At 40.0% G+C, this 25,112-nt stretch overlaps 1 protein-coding gene and 1 non-coding gene across 6 annotated transcripts in view; both read left to right on the forward strand.

Annotated features, from left to right (window-relative positions):
- The window catches only part of EPB41L5 (erythrocyte membrane protein band 4.1 like 5), a 156,925-nt gene that overhangs the window by 92,426 nt on the left and 39,387 nt on the right, over positions 1-25,112 (forward strand). For 3 of the 5 annotated variants that reach the window (XM_043894711.1, XM_043894712.1, XM_043894715.1), the window contains exons 17-18: positions 14,517-14,680; positions 19,077-19,174. In XM_043894711.1, the coding sequence (XP_043750646.1) occupies positions 14,517-14,680; positions 19,077-19,174 (262 nt within the window). The remainder of the gene's footprint in view (positions 1-14,516; positions 14,681-19,076; positions 19,175-25,112) is intronic. The other 2 variants (XM_043894713.1, XM_043894716.1) reach the window with 1 other exon arrangement.
- Positions 12,992-13,129, forward strand: LOC122688812. Its single transcript, XR_006339561.1, has one exon. It is a non-coding gene; the product is annotated as a U4 spliceosomal RNA (small nuclear RNA).

Raw genomic sequence — 25,112 nt, forward strand, 5'->3', positions numbered from 1 at the left:
TTTCTGCATGGTGGTAGTGTGGTCACTAAGGTGTGTCCAACTCTTGCGACTCCATGGACTATGGCCTGCAGACTCCTCTGCCATGGGATTTCTAGGCAAGAATCCTAGAGTGTGTTGCCATTTCCTTCTTCAAGGGATCTTCCCTGACCCAGGGATCAAACCCACATCTCCTGCATTGGCAGGTGGATCCTTTACCTCTGAGCTTCAAGGGAAGCCCTTTATCTCCAACAATCAAGGATAATCTTATATGTAATGTATTTGTTACACAGAATTATTTTTTCCCTGCTGTGCTGGGTCTTTGTTGCAGCACATGGCCTTTCTCTGGTTACCATTTGCAGGTTCAAAAGTTGTGGCGATCTTAAGTTCCCCAACCAGAAATCAAACCCACGTTCTGTACATTGGAAGGTGGATTCTTAACCATTGGACCACCAAGGAAGTTCCTATACCCAGAGATTTCAACCTTGTAGTAATGATTAAAGTCCATATTAAAATTTTTCCAGAAATTGCGACAAATGCCCTTCATAGTTGTTTTTCTGCCTGATTCAGGATGCACTGAGAATTTCAGTTAGTTTCTCATGTTTCATTGCTCATGAAAACTTCCCCCGCCTGTTTAAAGAGCCTATGCTGGTTTCTTTGTGGAATACCTTGCAACTTAGATTTGTGAGATTATCTTAGATTCAGGTTAAACATTTTTACTGGTATTTTGGTTAAGGCGATGTCCACCAGATGTCTCTATAAAAGTACCTTTTTCACCTTTAATCTGTGGAGTGTCATTTTAAAATTGAGAGTAGATAGCCTATTCCCTGAACTCTCTTATCTGGTGGTTTTTGCATCCATTGATAATTTTTACCTGAATCAGTTATTGTTTTAGTATTTATAATATGTTGATTTTTAAGTTCTGTCCTTCTTTCTACAAATATAAGGTGGCATTCCTCTGTAAAAGAGGGCTTCCTCTTTCCTCTCACCTTTAAAGGAAATAATTTGTTACTCATAGATTTGTGGATTTTTTAAGAATGTAGTGTCATCTACTTATGTTACTCATTTTGATGTGTGGCTTACTCTAAATTTGGCCTCTGAGAATCTATACATGCTTGCCCTGCCCAGCACTGGAAATGTACCTTGTCCAGCTGCTGGCCTTGCCCCAGTTATTACGGTAAACTTCCATCAGCTCGTGGAGCTAGATCTCTCCATGCTCAGAAATGCACTTCCCTACACGGGAGGTGCGCTTCTGTATACTCCCAGACTTGCAGATTCATGCACCATGTTTCCTGAGAGCTCTCTCAGCACACGTGATGTGGGCCTAGCAGTTGCTAAGCTTCAGTTCAGTTTAGTTCAGTCACTCAGTCGTGTCCAACTCTTTGCGACCCCGTGAACCGCAGCACGCCGGCCCTTCCTGTCCATCACCAACTCCCAGAGTTCACCCAAACCCATGTCCATTGAGTTGGTGATGCCATCCTACCATCTCATCCTCTGTCATCCCCTTCTCCTCTTGCCCTCAATCTTGCCCAGCATCAGGGTCTTTTCAAATGAGTCAGCTTTTCACATGAGGTGGCCAAAGTATTGGAGTTGGAGCTTCATCATCAGTCCTTCAGTGAACACCCAGTTCTGATCTCCTTTAGGATGGACTGGTTGGATCTCCTTGCATCAAGAGTCTTCTCCAACACCACAGTTCAAAAGCATCAATTCTTCAGCATTCAGCTTTCTAGTCCAACTCTCACATCCATACATGACCACTGGAAAAACCATAGCCTTGACTAGATGGACTTTTGTTGACAAAGTAATGTCTCTGCTTTTCAGTCTACTGTCTAGGTTGGTCATAACTTTCCTTCCAAGGAGTAAGCGTCTTTTAATTTCATGGCTGCAGTCACCATCTGCAGTGATTTTGGAGCCCAGAAGAATAAAGTCAGCCACTGTTTCCCCATCTATTTGCCATGAAGTGATGGGACCGGATGCCATGATCTTAGTTTTCTGAATGTTGAGCTTTAAGCCAACTTTTTCACTCTCCTCTTTCACTTTCATCAAGAGGCTCTCTAGTTCTTCTTTGCTCTCTGCCATAAGGGTGGTGTCATCTGCATATCTGAGGTTATTGATATTTCTCTCGGCAATCTTGATTCCAGCTTGTGCTTCTTCCAGCCCAGCGTTTCTCATGATGTACTCTGCATATAAGTTAAATAAGCATGGTGGCAATATACAGCCTTGACGTACTCCTTTTCCTATTTGGAACCAGTCTGTTGTTCCATGTCCAGTTCTAACTGTTGCTTCCTGACCTGCATACAGGTTTCTCAAGAGGCAGGTCAGGTGGTCTGGTATTCCCATCTCTTTCAGAATTTTCCACAGTTTATTGTGATCCACACAAAGGCTTTGGCGTAGTCAGTAAAGCAGAAATAGATGTTTTTCTGAAACTCTCTTGCTTTTTTGATGATCCAGCAGATGTTGGCAATTTGATCTCTGGTTCCTCTGCCTTTTCTAAAACCAGCTTGAACATCTGGAAGTTCACAGTTCATGTATTGCTGAAGCCTGGCTTGGAGAATTTTAAGCATTACTTTACTAGCATGTGAGATGAGTGTAATTGTGCGGTAGTTTGAGCATTCTTTGGCATTGCCTTTCTTTGGGATTGGAATGAAAACTGACCTTTTCCAGTCCTGTGGCTACTGCTGAGATTTCCAAATTTGCTGGCATATTGAGTGCAGCACTTTCACAGCATCATCTTTCAGGATTTGAAATAGCTCAACTGGAATTACATTACCTCCACTAGCTTTGTTCGTACTGATGCTTTCTAAGGCCCACTTGACTTCACATTCCAGGATGTCTGGCTCTAGATGAGTGATCACACCATCGTGATTATCTGGGTTGTGAAGATCTTTTTTGTATAGTTCTTCTGTGTATTCTTGCCACCTCTTCTTAATATCTTCTGCTTCTATTAGTTCCCTACCATTTCTGTCCTTTATTGAGCCCATCTTTGCATAAGATGTTCCCTTGGTATCTCTTATTTTCTTGAAGAGATCTGTAGTCTTCCCATTCTATTGTCTTCCTCTGTTTCTTTGCATGGATCACTGAGGAAGGCTTTCTTATCTCTCCTTGCTATTCTTTGGAACTCTGCAAATGGGCATATCTTTCCTTTTCTCCTTTGCTTTTCACTTCCCTTTTCACAGCTATTTGTAAGGCCTCCTCAGACAGCCATTTTGCTTTTTTGAATTTCTTTTTCTTGGGGATGATTTTGATTCCTGTACAATGTCACGAACCTCCATCCATAGTTCATCAGGCACTCTGTCTATCAGATCTAGTCCCTTAAATATATTTCTCACTTCCACTGTATAGTCATAAGGGATTTGATTTAGGGTCACACCTGAATGGTCTAGTCGTTTTCTCCACTTTCTTCCATTTCCATCTGAATTTGGCAATAAGGAGTTCATAATCTGAGCCATAGTCAGCTCCCGGTCTTATTTTTGCTGACTGTATAGAGCTTCTCCATCTTTGGCTGCAAAGAATATAATCAATCTGATTTTGGTGTCGACCATCTGGTGATGTCCATGTGTAGAGTCTTTTCTTGTGTTGTTGGAAGAGGGCATTTGCTATGACCAGTGCATTCTCTTGGCAGAACTCTATTAACCTTTGCCCTGCTTCATTCTGTACTCGAAGGCCAAATTTGCCTGTTACTCCAGGTGTTTCTTGACTTCTTCCTTTTGCATTCCAGTTACCTATAATGAAAAGGACATCTTTTTTGGGTGTTAGTTCTAGAAGGTCTTGTAGGTCTTCATAGAACTGTGGTTCAACTTCAGCTTCTTCAGCGTTGCTGGTTGGGTCATAGTCTCAGATTGCTAAGCTTAGTGATCCCCTTTCCCCCTTGAAGTAAAATAGAATCCTCTGCTTTCACAGGTTCTTTCAGAGCCTCCATTTACTTCATGTGACTTTTTCTCTGCCCTGGTGTCCTGCCCTTGCAGAATGTCCCTTTGGATGTCTTATCTTTTCTTTTATGGTGTGGATAGTGCAATCTCCTCAGACTCTTTTTAGTAAGATCTGCTCAAATCTTTGGAATGTGACATGTATTAAGTTTCCTAGGACTGCTGTTATAACTAGGTGACCACAGAATTTTCTCATGATTCTAGAAGCCAGTTCAAGAGATGAAGGTGTAGGCCGGATGCTTCCTTCTGAGAATGGTGAGAAGATCTGTTCCACCCTCTTCCCTGTTAGCTGGTGGTTTGCTGGCGGATTGCAGAAGTACCACCTTGTCTCTGCCTTCATCATCACATGGCCTTCTTGGGTGTATATCTGTGTCCATACTTGTCCCTTTATAAGGAGGTCTTTTCAAATGGGCTGAGCTGAAGGATGTCAGTCATGGTGCATTAAGTGCCTGCCCTCCCCTCCAGTATCATTTCAGTTCAGTTCAGTCTCTCAGTCGTGTCCGACTCTCTGCCACCCCATGGACTGCAGCACAGCAGGCTTCCCTGTCCATCACCAACTCCCAGAGCTTGCTCAAACTCATGTCCATTGAGTCAGTGATGCCATCCAACCATCTCATCCTCTGTTGTCCCCTTCTCCTCCTGCCTTCAATCTTTCCCGGCATCAGGGTCTTTTCAGATGAGTCAGTTCTTCACAGCAGGTGGCCAAAGGATTGGCTTTTCAGCTTCAGCATCAGTCCTTCCAATGAATATTCAGGACTGATTTCCTTTAGGATGGACTGGTTGGATCTCCTTGCCATCCAAGGGACTCTAAAGAGTCTTCTCCAACACCACAGTTCAAAAGCATCAATTCTCAGCACTCAGCTTTCTTTATAGTCCAACTCTCACATCCATACATGACTACTGGAAAAACCATAGCTTTGACTAGATGGACCTTTGTTGGCAAAGTAATGTCTGTGCTTTTTAATATGCTGTCTAGTTTGATCATAGCTTTTCTTCCAAGCAGCAAGTGTCTTTTAATTTCATGGCTACAGTCACCATCTGTAGTGATTTTGGAGCCCCCCAAAATAGTCTGGCACTGTTTCCATTGTTTCCCCATCTATTTGCCATGAAGTTATGGGACCTGATGCCATGATCTTAGTTTTCTGAATGTTGAGTTTTAAGCCAACTTTTTCACTCTCCTCTTTCACTTTAATCAGGAGGCTCTTTAGTTCTTCTCTTACTGCCATAAGGGTGGTGTCATCTGCATATCTGAGGTTATTGATGTTTTTCCCAGCAGTCTTGATTCCAACTTGTGCTTCATCAGCCTGGCATTTCGCATGAAATACTCTGTATATATGAGGTTGAAACACCAATACTTTGGCCACCTGATACAAAGAGCTGACTCATTTGAAAAGACCCTGATGCTGGGAAAGATTGAAGGCAGGAGGATAAGGGGACGACAGAGGATGAGATGGTTGGATGGCATCGCTGACTCAATGGACATGAGTTTGAGTAAACTCCGGGAGTTGGTGATGGACAGGGAGGCCTGGCGTGCTGCAGTCCATGGGATTGTAGAGTCGACATGACTGAACGATTGAACTGAACTCTGTATATAAGTTAAATAAGCAGGGTTACAACATAGAGCCTTGAGGTCCTCCTTGCCCAATTTGGAACCAGTCTCTTGTTCCATGACCAGTTCTAACTGTTGCTTCTTGACCTATATATGGATTTCTCAGGAGGCAGATAAGGTGGTCTGGTATTCCCATCTCTTTTAAGAATTTTCCATAGTTTGTTGTGATCCACACAGTCATAGGCTTTGGCATAGTCAATAAAGCAGAAGTAGATGTTTTTATGGAACTCCCTTGCTTTTTCGATGGTCCAGCGGATGTTGGCAATTTGATCTCTGGTTCCTCTGCCTTTTCTAAATCCAGTTTGAACATCTCGAAGTTTACGGTTCATGTATTGTTGAAGCCTGTCTTGGGAGAATTTTGAGCATTACTTTGCTAGCGTGTGAGATGAGTGCAATTGTGTGGTAGTTTGAACATTCTTTGGTATTGCTTTTCTTTGGGATTAAAATGAAACCTGACCTTCCCCAGTCCTGTGGCCACTGCTGAGTTTTCCAAATTTGCTGGCATATTGAGTGCAGCACTTTTACAGCATCACCTTTTAGGATTTGAAATATCTCAACTGGAATTCCATCATCTCCACTAGCTTTGCTCATAGTCATGCTTCCTAAGGCCCACTTGACTTGAGTATGATCTCATCTTGACCTAAGTAATGTATACCCACAACTCTCCTATTTCCAAGTAAAATCCCAATCCAAGGTCATGGGCCTGAGGACTTCTGCATATGAATTTGGGGTGGGGCACAGTTTAACCCATAACATGCGTACTTTTAAACCATTGTTCTTCAGAAATTCCAGGGTAATTCAACATTTAGATATGAATATCTATTTCATTTCTGATTCATGAAGCTTTTAATCTTATTTTTGAGTAGAATGGACTGAGCATTTGTGTCCCTCCAAAATTCATATGCTGAGATCTAGTCCCCAGTGTGATGGTGTTTAGGAGTAAGACCTTTGGGAAGTTATTTCATGAAGGAGGATTTAAGCCCTAGTGAATGGGATTAGTGCCCTTGTAAAAGAGACTCCAGAGAGCGCCTTCATTTCTTTCTGCCACATGAGGATGCAGCAAACAGACAAGTCTCTGAACTAAAAAGAGGGCCCTCACCCAATACTGTTTCTGCTGGTAAGACTTGGCAGACACTAGAACTGGGAGAAATAAAGTTCTTTTGTTAATAAGCTCTGGTATTTCTGTTAAAGTAGTCTGAACAGGCTAAGACATATGTGTGTAGTTAAAATAAAACATTTCTATCATATGTCCATCTTAGGACCACAGGAAGTGAACTACCAGTTCTCACATTCTTTTGTCCAAAAATATTCGTATCCATATTTTTAAGAATTTATTATGAAAATTTCAAGATTATATATAGGTGCAACATATGGTGAACCACAACGTTCTTATCAGTCATAAGTTGGCTTCAACAAACTCCTGTATTCTGTCATTTTTGTTTCATCTCTTCCTAGTTACCACCATCATCTCTTCTTTTGATGTTATTAACCTTTTTTAAAAACCCAAGTTGCACTGGTTCACATTTAGGAAGGATAACCATTGGAGCAGTACAAAAAGAATTGAAAATGAGCTGAATAGATGGTTTTACATTAATAGATTGTTATAAGTGTTGAAGATGAAAAGTGCCTGAAGTACCTTTACTCCCATGGTTTCCAAGTGAGTTTTAACTGAGAAACCCTTCTAATTAAATTTATCTGGGAATTCCAAATAAAATCTCATAAAAAAGTTACCAAAATTCTACCATCTTCACCACTTTCTGTGTAGCTCATTTGAGTCTGAACTCCTTTGGGCTCTGTAGAATGCACATTGATGACCACAGTGAAGGAAGTTGTTTGAAACTATACAGCCAAGTGGTTGCAGAGATAGGGCTGGGACACAGAGGTCTTGACTTGCAAAGAAGCTGTCTTTGTTCTCACTATCTCTCTCATCAATTTTTGAAGTTTTTTTTTCTCATTTGTGTCCCAGACCCAGGGTGATTAAAGCACGGCCTTCATTCCTCTAGGAAAGCATGCAGCAGTGGCAGTTTGTTTCCTTCAGCCTCACTCAGTATTAGGTCAACAAAATAAAATGTCTACATCGACCTTGGAACTTTGCCACAGCAGATAAATTGAAAATCTTGTTTTTTGAAGAACTGTTAGAGGGCTTCTGTGATGGCTCAGTGGTAAAGAATCCACCTTCCAACGCAGGAGACACGGATTCGATCCCTGGTCTGGGAGGATCCCACGTGCCGTGGAGCAACTAAGCCCGTGTTCCCCAACGCTGAGCCTGTGCTCTAGAGCCCAGGAACTGCAGCTGCCGAAGCCCGCTCGCCCGAGCGCCCACGCCCCACAGTAAGAGAAGCCACCACAGTGAGAAGCCTGTGCACTAGCTAGAGGGTGGCCCCCGCTCACCGTAGTTAGAGAAAAGCTTGCCCAGCAGCAAAGACCCGGCACGGCGCAATAAATAAAATTATAAAAAACAACTGTTAGAATACTTGCGTTTCTAGATGATATGATTTTTTTTTTTTTTTTTTTTTACTGTTTGACTGTACTTCATAACATGCAGGATCTTAGTTTCCTGGTTAGGAATTGAACCTGCACCCCTTGCAGTGGAGTCTTAACTGCTGGACTGCCAGAGAAGTCCTGGAATTGTTTTCATATTTCATTTTCCTGTTGTTCATTTCTTGGATACAGATACATAGTTGATTTTTGTATATTGATCTTGTATCCTGCAACTTTGTTATTTCAAGTTGAACTAGATTACTTTTGAAATCCTAAGTTTGACTAAGGTTTTTACATAGTCAAAAATATTTGTGCACATTATAAAATTCATTTATTAGGACTTCCCTGGTGGTCCAGTGATTAAGGACCTGCCTGCCAATGCAGGAAACACAAGTTTGATTTCTGGTCCTCGAAGGTTCCACGTGCTGTGAAGCTACTAAGCCCATGCACCACAGCTGTTGAACCTGTGCCTTAGAGCCCGTGAGCCGCAACTGTTCAAGCCTGAGTGTGGTAGAGCCTGCGCTCCGCAACATACGCCGCCGCAATGAGGAGCCCCGTACCTCAGCTGAGAGCGACCCTCACTTTCTGTGATTAGAGAAACCTCGAGAGCAACCGCAGACCCAGCAGAGCCAAAAAATAAAAATAGTAAAATTTAAAAGTTCATTTACGATAAATGTACAAGTCCATGATTTTTAGAAATGTATAATATTGTACAATCACTACAGTCTAGTTTTAGAACATTTTCATGGTCTCCAAAAGTTCAGTCTTTATAAATTTTACTTAACTAGACATTTTGTATGAATGTAATGATACAGTATACAAGGTTTTATGTCTGGTTTTCTCCTAGAATAATGTATTTCAGATTTATCCATGTATTCTACTGTGCTACTTTCAGTTGTGGATTAGTAATGCATTTTATGGATACACGGTGTTTTGTTTATACATTCCCCAGTTGTTGGAAATTTGTATTGTTTCCATGTTTTGGCTGTGAATAATGTTATAAGCGTTTCTGTACATATCTTAATGTGGACATAAAATGTCATTTCTCTTGAATAGACTCCTGTCAGAAAATTGCTGGGTTGTATGGTGAATTTATATTTTAACTTTTCAAGAAATTGACAAATGATTTTTCAGAGAGGAAATGCTTGAATGTTCCAGGTCTTCACATCCTAGCCAACATTTGTTATTTTCTATCTTTTTGATTGCAGCTATTTAAGAGAGTGAATAGTGGCATTTCCTTGTTTGATTTGCATTTTCCAGAGGGTTACTGATGTTGAGTATCTTTTCATGTGCTTGTCAGCTGTTAATCGATTGTCTTTGCAGGAATGTCTATTTGAACCTTTTGGTCATTTTTATATGAATTATTTATCTTTTTTGATATTAAGAGTTCTTTGTATATGTTGGATAGCAGTTCCTTATGAGATACATGATTTGCAAAATTTTTCTCTTCATCTGTGACTTCTCTCTTCATTTCAGTCAAGACTGTTTTTTTGAAGCTCAGGCATTACATGGTGATGAAGTCCAACTTCCCATGTTTTTGATTTTATGGGTGGCACCTTTGGTGTCATATCAAAGAACATTTTGCCAACCCCAATTCACAAAGATCTTTTCCTCCTGTGTTTTTTTCAGATATTTATAGTTTCAGCTCTTAATATTTCAGCATGTTATCCATATTGGTCTAACTTTTGTGTCTTGTGAGGTAAGAGTCTAAATTCATGTTTTTGCATGTATTTTTAGTTGTCTTGACACCAGTTGTTGAATGCCTGTTCTTTTATCCATTGGTTTGTATTGGCAGAAATCAACCACAAATATAATGAATTCTAAACTCTCAATTTCATTCTGTTGATTTGTGTATCTATTTAAAAAAATTTTTTTTAATTTATTTTTGGCTCTGCTGGGTCTTCATTGCTGCCCAGGCTTTCACTAGTTGTGGTGAGCAGGGGCTATTCTTTACTATGGTGCTTGGGCTTCTCATTATGGCGGCTTCTCTTGTTGTGGAGCATGGGTTCTAGGGCACATGGGCTTCAGTAGTTGAGTACATGGGCCCACTAGTTGTGGTTCTCGGGCTCTAGAACACAGGCTCAATAGTTGTGGCGCAGGGGCTGAGTTGCTCTGTGACATGTGGGATCTTCTCAGACCAGGGATCAAACCCATGTCTCCTGTGTTGGCAGGCGGATTCTTCACCACTGAGCCCAGGAAACCAGGGAACCCCCTACATACCTATTTTTGTGCCAGTACCACACTGTCTTAATTACTGTGTTTTTATAGCAAGCTGCAGTATGTATCCTCCAACTTTCTTCTTTTCCAGAATGCACTTGCCTGTTCTAGCTCCTGAATTTTCGTATGTTTTTTCCATCTAATTCATGAGCATAAAGTGTCTTTCTGTTTATTTAGATACTGTTTATTTATTATAGTTTTAAGTGTATAAACTCTGCATGCCGTGCTCAATCACTTCAGTCATGTCCAACTTTTTCAACCTTATGGACTATAGCCTGCCAGGTTCCTCTGTCTATGGAGTTCTCCAGGCAAGAATACTGGAGTGGGTTGCCATGCAGTCCTCCAGGGGATCTTCCCTACCCAGGGATTGAACCCAAATCTCTTGTATTTCCTGCATTGGCATGAGGGCTCTTTACCACAGGCGCCATGTGGGAAGCCCAAGCTCTGCATATCCTTTATTAAATTTATTCCTATTTTTATTCTTTTGATGCTGTTGTGAACAGAATTATTTTAATCTCAGTTTTCTATTGTTCATTGCTAGTGTATAGACATAATTGAATTTTGCATGTTGATCTTGTGTCCTGCCCCCTTGCTCAACTTGTTTATTACTTTCCAGGAGCATTTTGTGGATTCCATTGACTTCTACATATAAAATTCTGTCATCTGCACATAAAATCCTCTTTGTATCTCTTTCTTTCTAGTTTGGGCCCTTAATTTACTCTGCCTTTTTTTCGTACTGCACCTTTTAAAACCTTCTGTGTACTGTTGAATAGAAGTGATAAGAGTAGAATCCTTGTCTTGTTTCTGACTTACAGGATAAATGATTTGGTCGTTCATCATTCAGTGTAATGTTGTGCTGTGCTGTGCTTACTTGTGACCCCATGGACTGTAGCCCACCAGGCTTCTCTGTCCACGGAGCTCTCCAGGCAGGAATACTGGAGTGGGTTGTCACGCCCTCATCCAGGGATCTTCCCAACCCAGGGATCGAACCCAGGTCTCCCACATTGCAGGTAGATTCTTTACCATCTGAGCCACCAGGGAAGCCCCAATGTAATGTTAGCTGTTGGTTTTGTGGTTTTTTTGGTATATTTCCTTTATCAGATTGAAGATGTTCCTATCCTTAGTTTGTTGAGAGTTTCACCATTAGTGTTGTTGGATATTGTCAAATGCTTTTTGTGTATCTATTGAGATGATCATGTGGTTTGTTTCTGTTAATATGTAATATTACATTAATTGATTTTGGAATGTTAAGCCAACTTTGCATTCCTGCAAAAAGTCCCAGTTGTTCATGGCGGACAGTCTTTTTTATTTCTTGCTTGATTTCTTGTTGTGTGTTTGGGTATCGCTCCTCTGTCAGGACAGTAATGGGCTCATAGAATGACTTGGAGAACGCTGCCTTTCCTCTGTTTGTAAGATAGTTTGTTGATGGTTAGAATTATTTCTTCTTTTAAATATTTGATAGAATTTTTCAGGAGGTTCCCTGGGTCCAAGCTTCTCTTTGTGAGAAGATTTTTAATTACCAGTTAATTTCTATACTTTTCTGCATCTATTCAGATTTTCTGTTTTCCTGGAGTGAGCTCTGGTGGTTTGTGGCTTCTGAGGAATTTTTGCATATCATCTAAGTTGTTGAATTTATTGGCATGCAGTTCATAATATTCCCTTATACCTTGTTAATGTTTGTAGTATCTGTAGTGATTTCACTCTTCCCATTCTTGATATTGTATATGCATATTCTCATTTTTCTTTTTATCAGTCTAGCTACAAATTATTAATTACATTGAGCTCAAAGAACTAGTTCTCACTTTAATTCATTTTCTTTATTATTTTTCTTTAATCTTTATTATTTCCTGCCTTCCTCTTCCTTTGCATTTAATATTCTCTTTTTCTAATTTATCAAGGTATAAACTGAGGTCATTGATTTGAAAACTTTGTTCTAATGTAGATGTTTAATATTATAAATATTCCTCTAATTATTATTTTAGTGGAATCCTACAAATATAGATGTGCTTTTGCTTTCATTAGTTTTAAATTCTTTTCTAATTTTCCTTTTCATATCTTTTTTGATCCAGTGGTTATTTAGAAGTACATTATATAGTTTCCAAATATTTGGCAATTTTCCAAGGAACTTTCTGTTTTGATTTGTAATTTTTTTATGTTCTGGTCAAAGAACATACATACTTTGTATGATTTGAGTCCTTTTGAATTTATTAACTCTAGTTTTATGGCCCAGAATATGACCTGTCTTAGTGATGATTCTGTATGCCCTTGAGAACAACATGTGTTTTGATGTTTTGGGTAGAGTATTTTCTAAATGTCAATCAAGTAAAGTTGGTGGTTAGTGATGTTCACGTCCACTGTTATCCTTGCCGTTTTTCTGTTCTATCACTTATTGAAAGAAGGGTGTTGAAATCTCCAACCATAATTGATTTGTTCGTCCTTGAAGTTCTTTCAGTTTTGGCTTCATGCATTTTAAAATGCCACCATTAAGTTAATAAATATTTAGGATTTTTATGTTCTCTTGATTAAATGACCCCTTTATCCTTATGAAATGATCATCTTCATTTTAAGTACTGTTCTTTGCTCTTAACTCTACTTTGATATCAATACGTTCACTGTAGCTCTGACTAGTGTTAGCATAGCATATCTTTTTCCGTCCTTTTATTTTTTATCTTTGTTCATTTATTTCTTCATAGTTAAATTGTTTCATGTAGGCACCACATAACTGGGTTTTGCTTTTTAAATTTTAACTGATAGTCTCTGCATTTGAAAATTGGTATGTTTCATCTTTGCACAGTGGCAGTACAGTCAGTGAGGTTTATCTGAGGCACAGTTACTGTTAATTGGAAACTTTTCCCAATCCTCTGCTGTGATGACTTGAAATAGAGTTGACATTGGCAATTTTTTAAAGTATCAAATTATTGACTAGACTGGGTTTTAGTTGAGGCATGTTGGCTCTTTAATGGGCATGTGGGATCTTAGTTGGGGCATGTGGCATCTTAGGTCCCTGATCCGGGGTTGAGCCCAGCTACCCTGCCTTGGGAACTCAGAGTCAGCCACTGGACCACTAGGGGAGTCCCGACATTGGCAATTTTTGATAGTCTCTGCAGGGATTGATTTTTTTTTTTAATGGTATGTTTATACTGTTTCCTGTTAATATGATTATTGATATGATTGAGTCTGTCATCCTTCTGTTTGTTTTCTGTTTGTCCCATATGTTTCTTGTTTCCATCTTCTTCTTTTTTCATTTTTTAAAAATTTCATTTATGTCCTTTTCTTATTCCTTAGCTATAACTCTGTTATGTTTTTTTTTACTTTCATGGTTACTTTAGCATCTATCAGTCAACTTTCAAAGAATATTGTACTGTTTCATGTGTAGTATAACAACTTCACAGGAGCACGCTTCTGTTTCTCCTGTCCCAGCCTTTTTACTGTCATTTTTCAAACATTTTTCTTCTATGTATGTTTTAGACCCTATAATACATTGTTCATTTTACTTCTGCCTGTATGTCTTCCTTTAATATTTTTTTAGTGCTGGTCTTTTGGTCATGAATTCCTGTTGTTTTTCTTCTTTTTTTTCTTCTTCTTTTTTAAGATGTAATTCACATTGTTTACCCATTCACAGCCAACAATTCAGTGTTTTTAGCAGTTTCATAGAAAGTGCAATCTTTATTACAATTTTACTTTAGAATATTTTGCCCCTCACTAAAAAAACCCCCGAGAAAACCCACTCAGTATTCTTGCCTGGGAAATCCCATGGATAGAGGAACCTGGCAGCCTACAGCCCATGGGATTGCAAAAGAGTTGGACACAGCTTGGCGACTGAACAACAAAAACGAAGCCCCCCACACCCACTCTCAGCTGTTCTTCTCCACACTCATGCACCCTTTTGGTAAGGGAGGGATCCTCTACCCTAAATACTGTTAGATGGCCCAACATACAATGCCCAGCCCTGACAGCAGTTTATTAAACACATATGCTCAAGGCTCTGAGGAGGATCAAACCTCACAACAATGGGGATGCATCATGTCTCTCTTGGGAGCAATGAACAAACATGGGCTTTTTTGGGAGGCAGCCTTTATAGGAATGTGAGAATGAGTTGACCCTTGGTTCCCATCAGGGAACATCCATCTTGGATGGAAGAGAATCTGCCCAAAGGTTTTGACAGATGAATAAACCATTTGGCATATGAACTTTTATATGAATTTTTTTTCTTAAATAAATTTTTTTCAACAGATTTTTATTAGTATTTTAAAATTCTTTTCATGATAAATGTCTTGGTTTAAGTATGTTTTCTGTTACCTTTACAGCTTGCCTCTGAAGACTGATTTGCTAGATAGTCCAGACTTACTGGAAACAACCATTGATGAGGTAGCTGGGGCGGCTGACACCATGGACACCTCCCCAGCCCCAGGTGAAGTGAGCACAGCCACCAGGCAGGCTGGGTTAGAGGGACCTGAAGGTGAGCGCAGGAGTAAGTGAACGTTCTGTGTGATGTCAGTGTCATTAATCTAGTCTACGTCTTTTGAAATGAGCTGTTTGTCAGTCACTTCAAGAGTATTTTATGCAGCAGTAGTTGAATTTAAAATTTTAATGTAGAATAGTTATGCCTTCTTGCCTTTTTGGCTTAAGAGTGCATTGAAATGTTTAAGATCACATAATTGATACCATTAAACATACGTGTCATTTATAAGTCATTAAACATTTTTGAATTTTCAAATTTGCTTTTTGTTTCTTGAATGAAAATTAAGAGAAAAATGTTTCCTTAGAGATGACCTAGGGCACAGGACTGAACAAATGTTTGGACATTCCATTAGCGCATAGGAAATATTTTGTTATTAATGAGAGCTGTTGTTGCCCAGACCCACAAAAATAAATAATCAAGAAAGAATACTGCTCTCCTTAACTTTTTAAAAGGTTAAAAGGAAATAATAAATTTCATATATTTCTATTTGTGAGTTTGGTTTGATATTGAAACATAACTGTCTTTAAACAAGAGCTTTCTGTTGAATTTCAGTGTAACTGTGATCATTTAAAAGCAGCTTATGTTTTTACATGGCTCTTGGCAATTTTGATTTCTTTTTCTAAAATTAGGCACCATCTTTTAAACAACTTATAGGAAATTGCCAATGAGTATGCTGTTCTCTCTGAAGAGTGAGAATACAGCAATAGGATTTAGTAATTTAGAAAGACGTGATGAAAACTGTCACAGTGCTTCTGGTTCATAGAACATGCTGAGTTACTGCTGGTGGTGGGCTTCCCTGGGGGCCCGGAGGTTAAAGCGTCTGCCTGCAGTGCAGGAGACCTGGCTTCCATCCCTGGGTCAGGAAGATCCCCTGGAGAAGGAAGTGGCAACCCACTCCAGTATTCTTGCCTGGAGAATCCCGTGGATGGAGGAGCCTGGTGGGCTACAGTCCATAGGGTCACAAAGAGTCAGACACATCTGAGCGACTTCACTTTCACTTTCAGTTGATTTTAAAAATCTGTTCTTTTGTTCCTGAAGTAACCACTACAAATGCACTGTTAAACAAATGTTCTGGCATGTTATATGTTATGTTTTTATTGACATCTACCATATTTAAATTGTTATTCTGAGTCAGGTCCAGGAAACATAAATTAGCTTTGATTTATTCATAATTTCAGAATGATGTTCTAATTTGATTTTTTAAAGGTAATAGTTATCAGGTTAAGAAAACATATCTATTACTCAGAGCTCCTTGTTTTATTATACTTTGCAAATATTGTGCTTTTTTGCAAAATGACAGTTTGTGGCAACCCTACATTGTCAAATAATGGGTAGCATTTTTTAGCAATAAAGTATTTTTTAACTGAAGTATGCACATTATTTTTTTAAACATAATGCTCTTGCATGTTTAATAGGTAGACTGCAATATAGTACAAACATAATTTACATGCACTGGGAAACCAGGCAGTTCACATGACTCAGTTCACTGTGGTGATCCCGAGCTGAACCCACAGTATCTCCAAGGAATGCCAGTATTCCTCATGTACTTTTTTTTGCAGCAATTGCTTTTGGTTATTTTCCAGTTTTCACAGCCTTGCTCTGGACTCTGTCTCTTGTTAGAAATAGTCACTCTTTGTCACTAGAAAGTTGTGATATGTAACAGATAGAGGCCATCGGTGTTTAGATTCAGCCAGAAGCAAGACTAGCTTAATGTGAAGTATTTTCCAGATTAAAATAAAAAGTCTCTTTTATAGAATGGCAACATTGATTCTATTTTCATTTTGTCTGTCCATTGTATGTATTAAAAGTTGCTTAAATTAAAATTTTAATTTAATTAATTAATTTGGAAGAAAAGCCATGACAAACTGAGATAGCATATTAAAAAACTGAGACATTACTTTGCCGACAAAGGTCTGTCTAGTCAAAGCTATGAATTTTCCGGTGGTCATGTATAGATGCAAGAGTTGGACCATAAAGAAGACTGAGCACCAGAAAATTGATGCTTTTGAGCTGTGGTGTTGGAGAAGACTCTGGAGAGTCCCTAGGACTGCAGGGAGATCAAATCAGTCAATCCTAAAGGAAATCAATCCTGACTGTTCATTGGAAGGACTGATGCTGAAGCTGAAGCTCCAACACTTTGGCCACCTGATGCAAAGAGTCAACTCCTTAGAAAAGACTCTGATGCTGGGAAAGATTGAAGGCAGGAGGAGAAGGGGACAGTAGAGGATGAGATGGCTCGACGGCAACACTGACTGAATGAACGTGAGTTTGAGCAAGCTCCGGAAGACGGTGAGGGACCGGGACGCCTGCTGTGCGGCAGGCCTGGGGTCGCAGAGTCAGACACGACTGAGCGACTGGACAGCAGCAACAGTTGTCTGGGTTTGAAGAGTGTCTAAAATTCCTCCAGCACTGCAGTAGTGTTGTGTGAACAAACGACCTTTATTTAGTGCATACTTTCTAGGAGATTATATTGGTTTTGAGGAGTTTGGTAGAACAAACTAAGGATGCTTAGAAATGACAAGACCAAATGAGACGTAACAACTTCAAATATTCAGAAGCCTTTTATATCAGGGAATTTATGTCACCTTCTTAGTGAATCTTGGATCAGCAGTTTGAAAATACAGCAAAGTCAAATTGAAATGAGTTTAGGGAAGAATCTTTTAAACTGTTCTTGCCATATATCAGAAATAGATATCTTACAGTGAGTGGGCATTACAGAAACTATTCAAGCAGAGCTTAAATACTGTTGGAAGTTAGGACAGAAGAAATTCTTGAATCATGTAGAGGTTTCATTAGTAAGACTTAACCCAGTTGAGACTCAACACATTTGCTCAGTGTCAATCAGTGAAACTAGAGCATTTTGATATTAAGAATTAAGGTTTTATACCAAGATGTGAATCTTGGTGTCCAATTTATTCTATATTTTCTTTTGGTTATGATGTTCAAACCCTGATTGACTTAGGTAAATAGTTAATAAATAGTAACTTAAAAAGAAAAGCATTTATTCTACAGTCTCAGGATATTTCTCAGCCAAACAGGAATAGCAGAACAAGTTTTATTTTAACCAGCTCCCCCTCGCCACCACAAGCCAGCGGTATTAAGTTAACAGCATAAGCTGAAGTGTTGTGGGCCAGCAGCATCGTGTTAAAATGTGGTGTCCAGTCATCTGGAGCATAAGAAAAACAGGAAGTGGCCATTAAGTAAGAAAATGAGTACGGAAGATTTTGAGATTAACGTTGAATTAGTGATTCTCAGTTTTGATTGTACATTAAAGTCACCTCGAGGGTTTTAGAAACTACAAGTGCTACTCAGAGCTTTACACTGGGACGACCCTGAGGGATGGGATGGGGAGGAGCCTGGGGGGTTCAGGGTGGGGGACACACGCACACCCATGGCTGATTCCTGTCAACGTAGGGCAAAAGCCACTATTGTAAAATAATTAGCCTTCAATTAAAATAAATAAATTAATAAAATAAATAAAAACTACTAGTGCCAGAAAACTACCTTCAGAAATCTGGTATTATTATTCTAGGGTCAGCTCTGGGAATCAGTATTTCTTAAAAGTTCCCAATCTGATTCTAATGTGTAGCCAATGGGCAGATTTTAGAGTTAATTGATGAACACTTTAGAAGATCTCTTTGAGAGGAAATGACTTCATAGTTTTCCCTCCTTTCTTCTCCTTGATTGCTTAGAAATTATTAGGCATTCAGTAGCTTTTTCAGTTATGTGGACAGTGTATAAATTCACATTCCTACCAAATTGATTCCTGCACAATAAGAACAACTACCAGTTGTTAGTCGAGATAGAATTCATTGTATTTAATGTATCTTCTTTTCAGTGGTTGGAGGCTTTGACTTGTAATGTATTGTGCAGCCTGGTTGCAGGTAGTGAAGAGAAGATGCGTGTCCTGCATCACGCCTGACTGATGGCGCCAGTCTGTGACAGGTTGAGTCAGTGAGTGAATGGATGGGTGCTCTTCATCGGCGTAGCTTTAGGCCCCGTGTGGTCAGGAAGAGGAGAACGGCTGGGTGTAAGGTCGCAGGAGGAGCTTGGGTCGCACTTTGGAAGGAAGGGTGGTGTCCCCGCTGCTCTGTGCCTTTTCTGTGAGTCACGTAGCTGGTGAGCTTTCTTAACCCCTCATGCCACAGAGAGTCTGCATCCAGTGGCATTTTAGGAGCAGAGCAGATACAGGAAGTGTTCCTGTTCAGGTTAACTCTTAACTCAAATTAATGGTGAGTTTCCTGCTTATAGAAAGAATGTCTGGTCCAAGGTGATCTGGATTATTACCTTTTATTGGTGGTAACTGGTATTGAGGGGAGGCGGTGAGGAAAGCCTGAGTCTCTACATTTACAAGCCGTGACAGCATGGCAGACTAAGTGGCTGTTTTCCTTTTTTTTTTTTGCAGCATTCATAGATGCCTCAGAGAAGCTCAAACATCTTGAAATGGAAAACAGTCCTGTGCCGACTCCTCACCCCAACGTGGATGTTAACATTAACAACCAGGTATTCTGAGTTCTCTTTCGCATGCCTGTCATACAGCCCCAGACTTCCCAGAAATCTTTTCCATCCAAAGCTAATATTTTTTCTTTTCTTTCACTGGGAAGTCTATCTGTGCTGAACTCTTAAAACTTGTTATATAATTTAAAAAGGTGAAATTTGTGGATATTTAGGAGGAAACTTGGACAGCAGTGTTAAGAATTATAAGGTCATTTCATGTTTTTTCTTTAGATTCAGCCCATCCCTTCTCTAATTCTGTTCAGTGAATCTTGATTTAGTTGAAAAAATTAATTGAAAGCCTTTTAAATTGTAAACGGATTTGTTTGGAAGGGAACTGCTCTGTAATAAGCGAGCATGAGATGCTAAAGCATCATCCCTCATACCCTTCACCATCCTGTCCTCTTGAAGTCTTTAGGCATGTGGTGGGGTGACATACCAGTTAAACCAATTAAACCTCAATTAACTATTTGACTGTAATTAAAATTTTTTATTATTTCTACATTAAATAACTTATAGCAGTAACTAAAGTGGGAATAGGATAAAAATAATTGTCCCCAATAACGGAAGAGTGAATTTTAGGTAATAATCTGGAGACAGCCTTTTATTTATTTTTTTTCCTATACCTAGGCAATAGATAACAAAGACCTGCTGAATGAATTTTGTTTTGGCTTGATTTTAAAGAGGAAAAAGGAACATCTGACTTGCAGTTCTCTTTCATCCTTGGATAACTAGCTGGACTTCTTCAGAGACCAGTATGGAGCACAGAGTGACTTCTTTCCTTCATAGTCATTGTTATAACTGTCCTTTAGAATGTGTCTTTTTTTTTTTCATCCTATTACATTTTTCATTAAAATGTCTTTTAGAAGCTGATTCAATTTCAGAAAGCCTTTCCATTTTTGACCCCTCAGTAATTCTCAATTATATGGTCTCTTTCCTTCACATTGTCAGTTTTTCTACTGTCTTTGTAAGGTAGGGGAATGCAGGGTCAAAGTCAGAGGGTTAACTGAAAGCTTTCAATGAAAGCTTAGGTAGTTGACAGTTTGACAAAACTTTAGTGGAGGCCTGGAGTGAACCTGAAGATTGAGGCCCAGTAAATCCTGACAGGGAGTTGAAGCGTAATTGTTGCACAGGAAATTCATTGAGCGGCTGCTTGTTTTTTAGCAACATTCACTGCACATTTTGCTGTAACTTAGCTGAATCTCTGGACCAGAGGATCTGTTAGATTAGTTATGAAACCTTGGAAAAATAAGTACGAGTGTGGGTTTAAGATAGGAAAGGGAATATGAGAGAGGGTTAGGTGAAGGATGGTGTGCCATGAAGAAGTGTTTGGGGCTTATGTAACTAGGAAGATAATAGCTAATATTTGGTGAGGGCTTACTCTATGCCAGGCAGAAATAAAAAGAAAGAATTCAGTGCTGTACTGACAAATAAGAGATGTCAGACTACCCTACCTCAGTGCTTCAACTAGTGCTGTGTACGAGTTTGTCAACTGAAGAAAAATAAAGCACAGCCTAAAAGTTGAGAGTTATATGTTATTTGACAGATTTTCTTAGGACTTCAAGCTTGGGAGACAGTATCTCAGATAACCCTGAGAGACTGCTTCAAAGAGGGGAGGATGAGCCCGGATTCATAGGAGTTTTTGCAACAAAGACCTGGTCATGCTCATCAAAAGATTAGTGTTAATAAAAGAAAACCAGCTATCTCACATTAAGGAATTTAGTACTTTTCTATGGATTGATGTTCAGTCTCTTAAGTTATGTTTAACTCTTTGCCACGCCATGGACTGCAGCACACCAGTCTTCCCTGTTCTTCAGTGTCTCGTGGAGTTTACTCAAACCCGTGTCCATTGAGTCGGTGATGCCATCCAACCGTCTCATCCTCTGTCGCCCCCTTCTCCTCTTGCCCTCAGGATCATCTTTAGTGACTCAGCTCTTCACATCAAGTGGCCAGTGTATTGGAGCTTCATCTTCATCATCAGTCCTTCCAATAGTATTCAGGGTTGATTTCCAGAAAGCATCAATTCTTCAGCAGTCAGCCTTCTAAAGGAGGTCCTTCTAAAGAAGGACCCTAAAGGGTCCAACTCTTACATCCATACGTGACTACTGTAAAAACCATAGCTTTGACTGTGTACACCTTTGTTGGCAAAGTGATATCTCTGCTTTTTAATATGCTGTCTAGGCTTGTCATAGCTTTTCTTCCAGGGAGCAAGCGTCTTTTAAAGTTGTGGCTGCAGTTAACATCCATAGTGATTTTGGAGCCCAAGAAAATAAAATCTGTCACTGTTTACACTTTTCCCCACCTATTTGGCATGAAGTGATAGGACTGGATGCCATGATCTTCGTTTTTTCAACGTTGAGTTTTAAGTCAGGTTTTTCACTCTCCTCTTTCACCCTCATCAAGAGGCTCTTTAGTTTCTCTTTCTTTCTGCCATTAGAGTGGTATCATCTGCATATCTGAGGTTGTTGATATGATCCCGGCAATCTTGATTCCAGCTTGTGAGTCATACAGCCCAACATTTCACATGATGTACTCTGCATATGAGTTAAATAAGCAGGGTGACTATGCACAGCCTTGACGTACTCCTTTCCCAATTTTGAACCAGTCCGTTGACCCCATAGACTGTAGCCTGCCAGGCTCCTCTGCCCATGGAATTCTCCAGGCAAGAATATTGGAGTGGGTTACCATCCCCTTCTCCAGGGGAATCTTCCCAACCCAGGGATCAAAGCTGGGTCTCCTGCATTGCAGGCCAGGGAAGCCCTGGTTTACTGTGTATGGGAAGATGTGAGTCTGGGCTCACTGCAGTCATTCCTATGATACGCACTTTGGCTGTCCGGGGCCAGTGTCGTGAGTTTCCTCAGAAGCACCATCAGGGTGGCTGCAGAGGCTGACCACTGCGTGGGCTTCAGTGGGCAGGTCGTTTGTCTCCATCCTGAGTTGCCTCAGGGCTCACTGAACAGTGGCTGAAATGTGTTGGCTTGATGGCTGCAGCATCCTTTGTTTACCGTTAGAGCAGCAACGTTTTAGTTCTCAAGTTAATTCATGTGTTTTCTTACATCTGTTTGTTTGATGGTGCTGGATCTTAGTTGTAGCACATGGGATCTTTTAGTTAACAGCTTGTGGGATCTTTTTCCCTGACCAGGGTTTGAACCAGGGCCCTCTGTATTGGGAGTAAGGAGTCTTAGCCCCTGGACCAGCATGGAAGTTCCCTTAATTAATGGTTTATTTATATGACGCACTTTTAATCCACTCTGATTTCTCTACCTCTGCCACTAACTGTTAATGTTTGCTTAAGGAATGCAAATTAATCTTAATATCGGTTTTACTAAGTATAGTATTTTAGGATGAAACACCTACTGTAAATAGAATATATTCTAAAGCAAAGTGTCAGATGTTGGATGTTTAGCTCTAAAAACTGGGTAACTGAGAACGTTTTAGGCTAATGGAATTTTCAGATGGCAACAACTGGAAAGTACAGTGTGAGAGAGAAAATCAGCATCTATGAATACTTTGAAAGGCTGGAATGATGGATTGGATTTAAGACTAGTCTGACACAAATGTAGGCATTAGGATCAGGAGGTAGAATATAACAGGCATGTGTAAAAAAGAGTTTGAGAATTTTGTAAACAATATGAAGTGTAACTGCTGAAACATATCCATTGTATTAACTGACAGGGCTTAAAAGGGGAGCTCCAACCATAGTATTAAAAAGGAAGAGAGATAAACATGATTTCGGAAAACTAAAGTGGTTTGAGAAGAGAAGGAGTACAGTGAAGAATCTTGAAGCACAGTTGTAATGATGCTCAGCGATCTCAGGAAAGAATACTTCAGTTATCTGAGGAGCTATGATATGACAGGAAGTAAAGTATTGATAATGTTTCTTAACAGTCTTGGAGAAGAGCTAAGGTCAGTGAGTGACGAAATTAGGCAGATTTCACCTCAGTGTAAGAAAACACATCTTAACACGCCTGGGAATTGAACAGATAGCTAAGAAAGCAGCAGCTTCCCTAATGTGGGAAGTTCCTCAGGCTAAGACTGAAGTCAGCCTTTGGATATTTTGGAGGTTGGATGTACTTGGAGGTTGGAGCATTCTTTCCACCTTGGGACACCCTGAATCTTGGGTTCATTGTTGGAATTCTTCCCCTTTCTGGGTGCCTCCTCGTACGGAGAATGTGTTCACAATATCTGCCTGATCTGTGTCTTTGGAGTCCTTTAGGGCTTATGCTGTGTCAAGACTTGAAGACTTTTCAGTTACCTTCCTCCTCTTAATTACTTGAGACAATTCCAGAATTTTCTTTATCTTCAAATTTGAAGGATAATTTTTTTTCTTGGTCCTTGATCAGAAAATTTTTAAAATGCTTAAAGTAACAAAATCTAAGCTGCATTTGTTAGTGAGGATGGGGACGTGATTAAGGCCTGACCTTTAGCAGCTAGTCTTTCTAGTGTAAAGGTTTAAAAGAAAGGCGTGATGACCGTGTTCTCTTGACCACAAGTTGGCAACCTCTTTCATTAAAGGTCGGTAAATATTTAAGTCTCAGTAGCTGTATGGTCTCTGTCATTGTACTCAACTGTGCCACCGTGGCATGAGCTAGCCATAGCCATGTGGGCCTGGGCATGGCCGTGTTCCGGTAGAGTTTACTTACTAAAGCAGATGGCGGGCCAGGTGTGGCCTGTAGGTTGTCTTTCTCTTGTTGTTGGGAATGTAATCCTATAGCAGATTGCTGCCACACGTGACTTGGAATAATCTTTGTCACTTTTAATCTTTTGATTTTTTTTGTACCCAAACCTTAAGAAGGTACAACGAAAAAGTATATCAAAAATCAAAATCTGCACTCTGAAGAAAGCAAAGGAGAAAGATGAATATATTACCTGGATTTTGACCCATGAACCTTAGAACTCAAGACTGTGAATGTAGTAAGTTCTGAGTTGCTGACAAATTTAAGCGGTTTTTATGGGATAATTACAGGGGTTATTTGTTGTTGTCAGCTGATTAGTTGTCTGGTGGTCTTCTTTCTTATTTGGATGAGAGTAGCTGTGTCAGGGGAACAAGGAAGCATAGAGCTGCCATGAACAGACTTGCATGGGGGCTTGGCTGGTGTCCTGTGCCAACCTTTGGGAAGAGTTGTACATCCCCATGAGGTTAGGTTAAGTGTCCTCTGTGTGCCTACATTGGCTGTCTTCATTTTGTCCCTGACATAAGTGACTCCAGACGTTTCAGTTTGGCTCTATAAGTAGTTAACTTTCTTTCCTTCTACCCTCAATTTGGACACAAAAGTGTGGCAGTTGGTCTGACCTCCCTTTGGGAAATTGAGCTTCAGATGTTAGCCTTGCAAAGGCCACACTTCTCCAGGGATCAGTGAGCTATTGCATATTATGTAAGGTAAGTAGAAATGATACTTTTACAAACACAAAGGCTAATATTCTCTATTTAACAGTAATTGCTGTAGGGGGAAAAAATAATTTTTCCCTCTACTCCTCTGAGTTGTTGGCTGAGACTTCTGTGACAAAAGACAGATTAACAAGAGAAAAGCAGAAGTTTACTGTTAGGTGTACCTCATGTTCAGATGGGCGATACCAGGGGAGAATGAGTAACTCTCAGGCTTAGAATTCCAGTTAAATACCATCTTCAGCTAAAGTCAAACGAAAGAAAGTGTAGGGGAGGGTTCAGGGAAAGGCAGGGTAAACAGAAGTAAGGCTTCTTACGCAGCTTTGAGTCCTTGCTATTCAGTGATAAGAGTTTGAGTTGTTTGCGGGGATGAATGTTGGTCTTTCCTAGTAGAAAGGAAGGAGGGACTCCTTTTTAGATAGATAGGAGAAGGACAAAGCTTTTCTTATATCTCCTGCTTCCCAGTTGCCTTCAGCTCAAAATAACACGCCACAGGGTGGCATATTTGGGGATGGCACATTCTGCTACCCTCACTGCCGTGACTTTCTCAGCTGGAACAGT

The sequence above is a fragment of the Cervus elaphus genome, chromosome 33, assembly GCF_910594005.1.
Source record: "Cervus elaphus chromosome 33, mCerEla1.1, whole genome shotgun sequence".
In the NCBI taxonomy this organism is placed as follows: domain Eukaryota; kingdom Metazoa; phylum Chordata; class Mammalia; order Artiodactyla; family Cervidae; genus Cervus; species Cervus elaphus.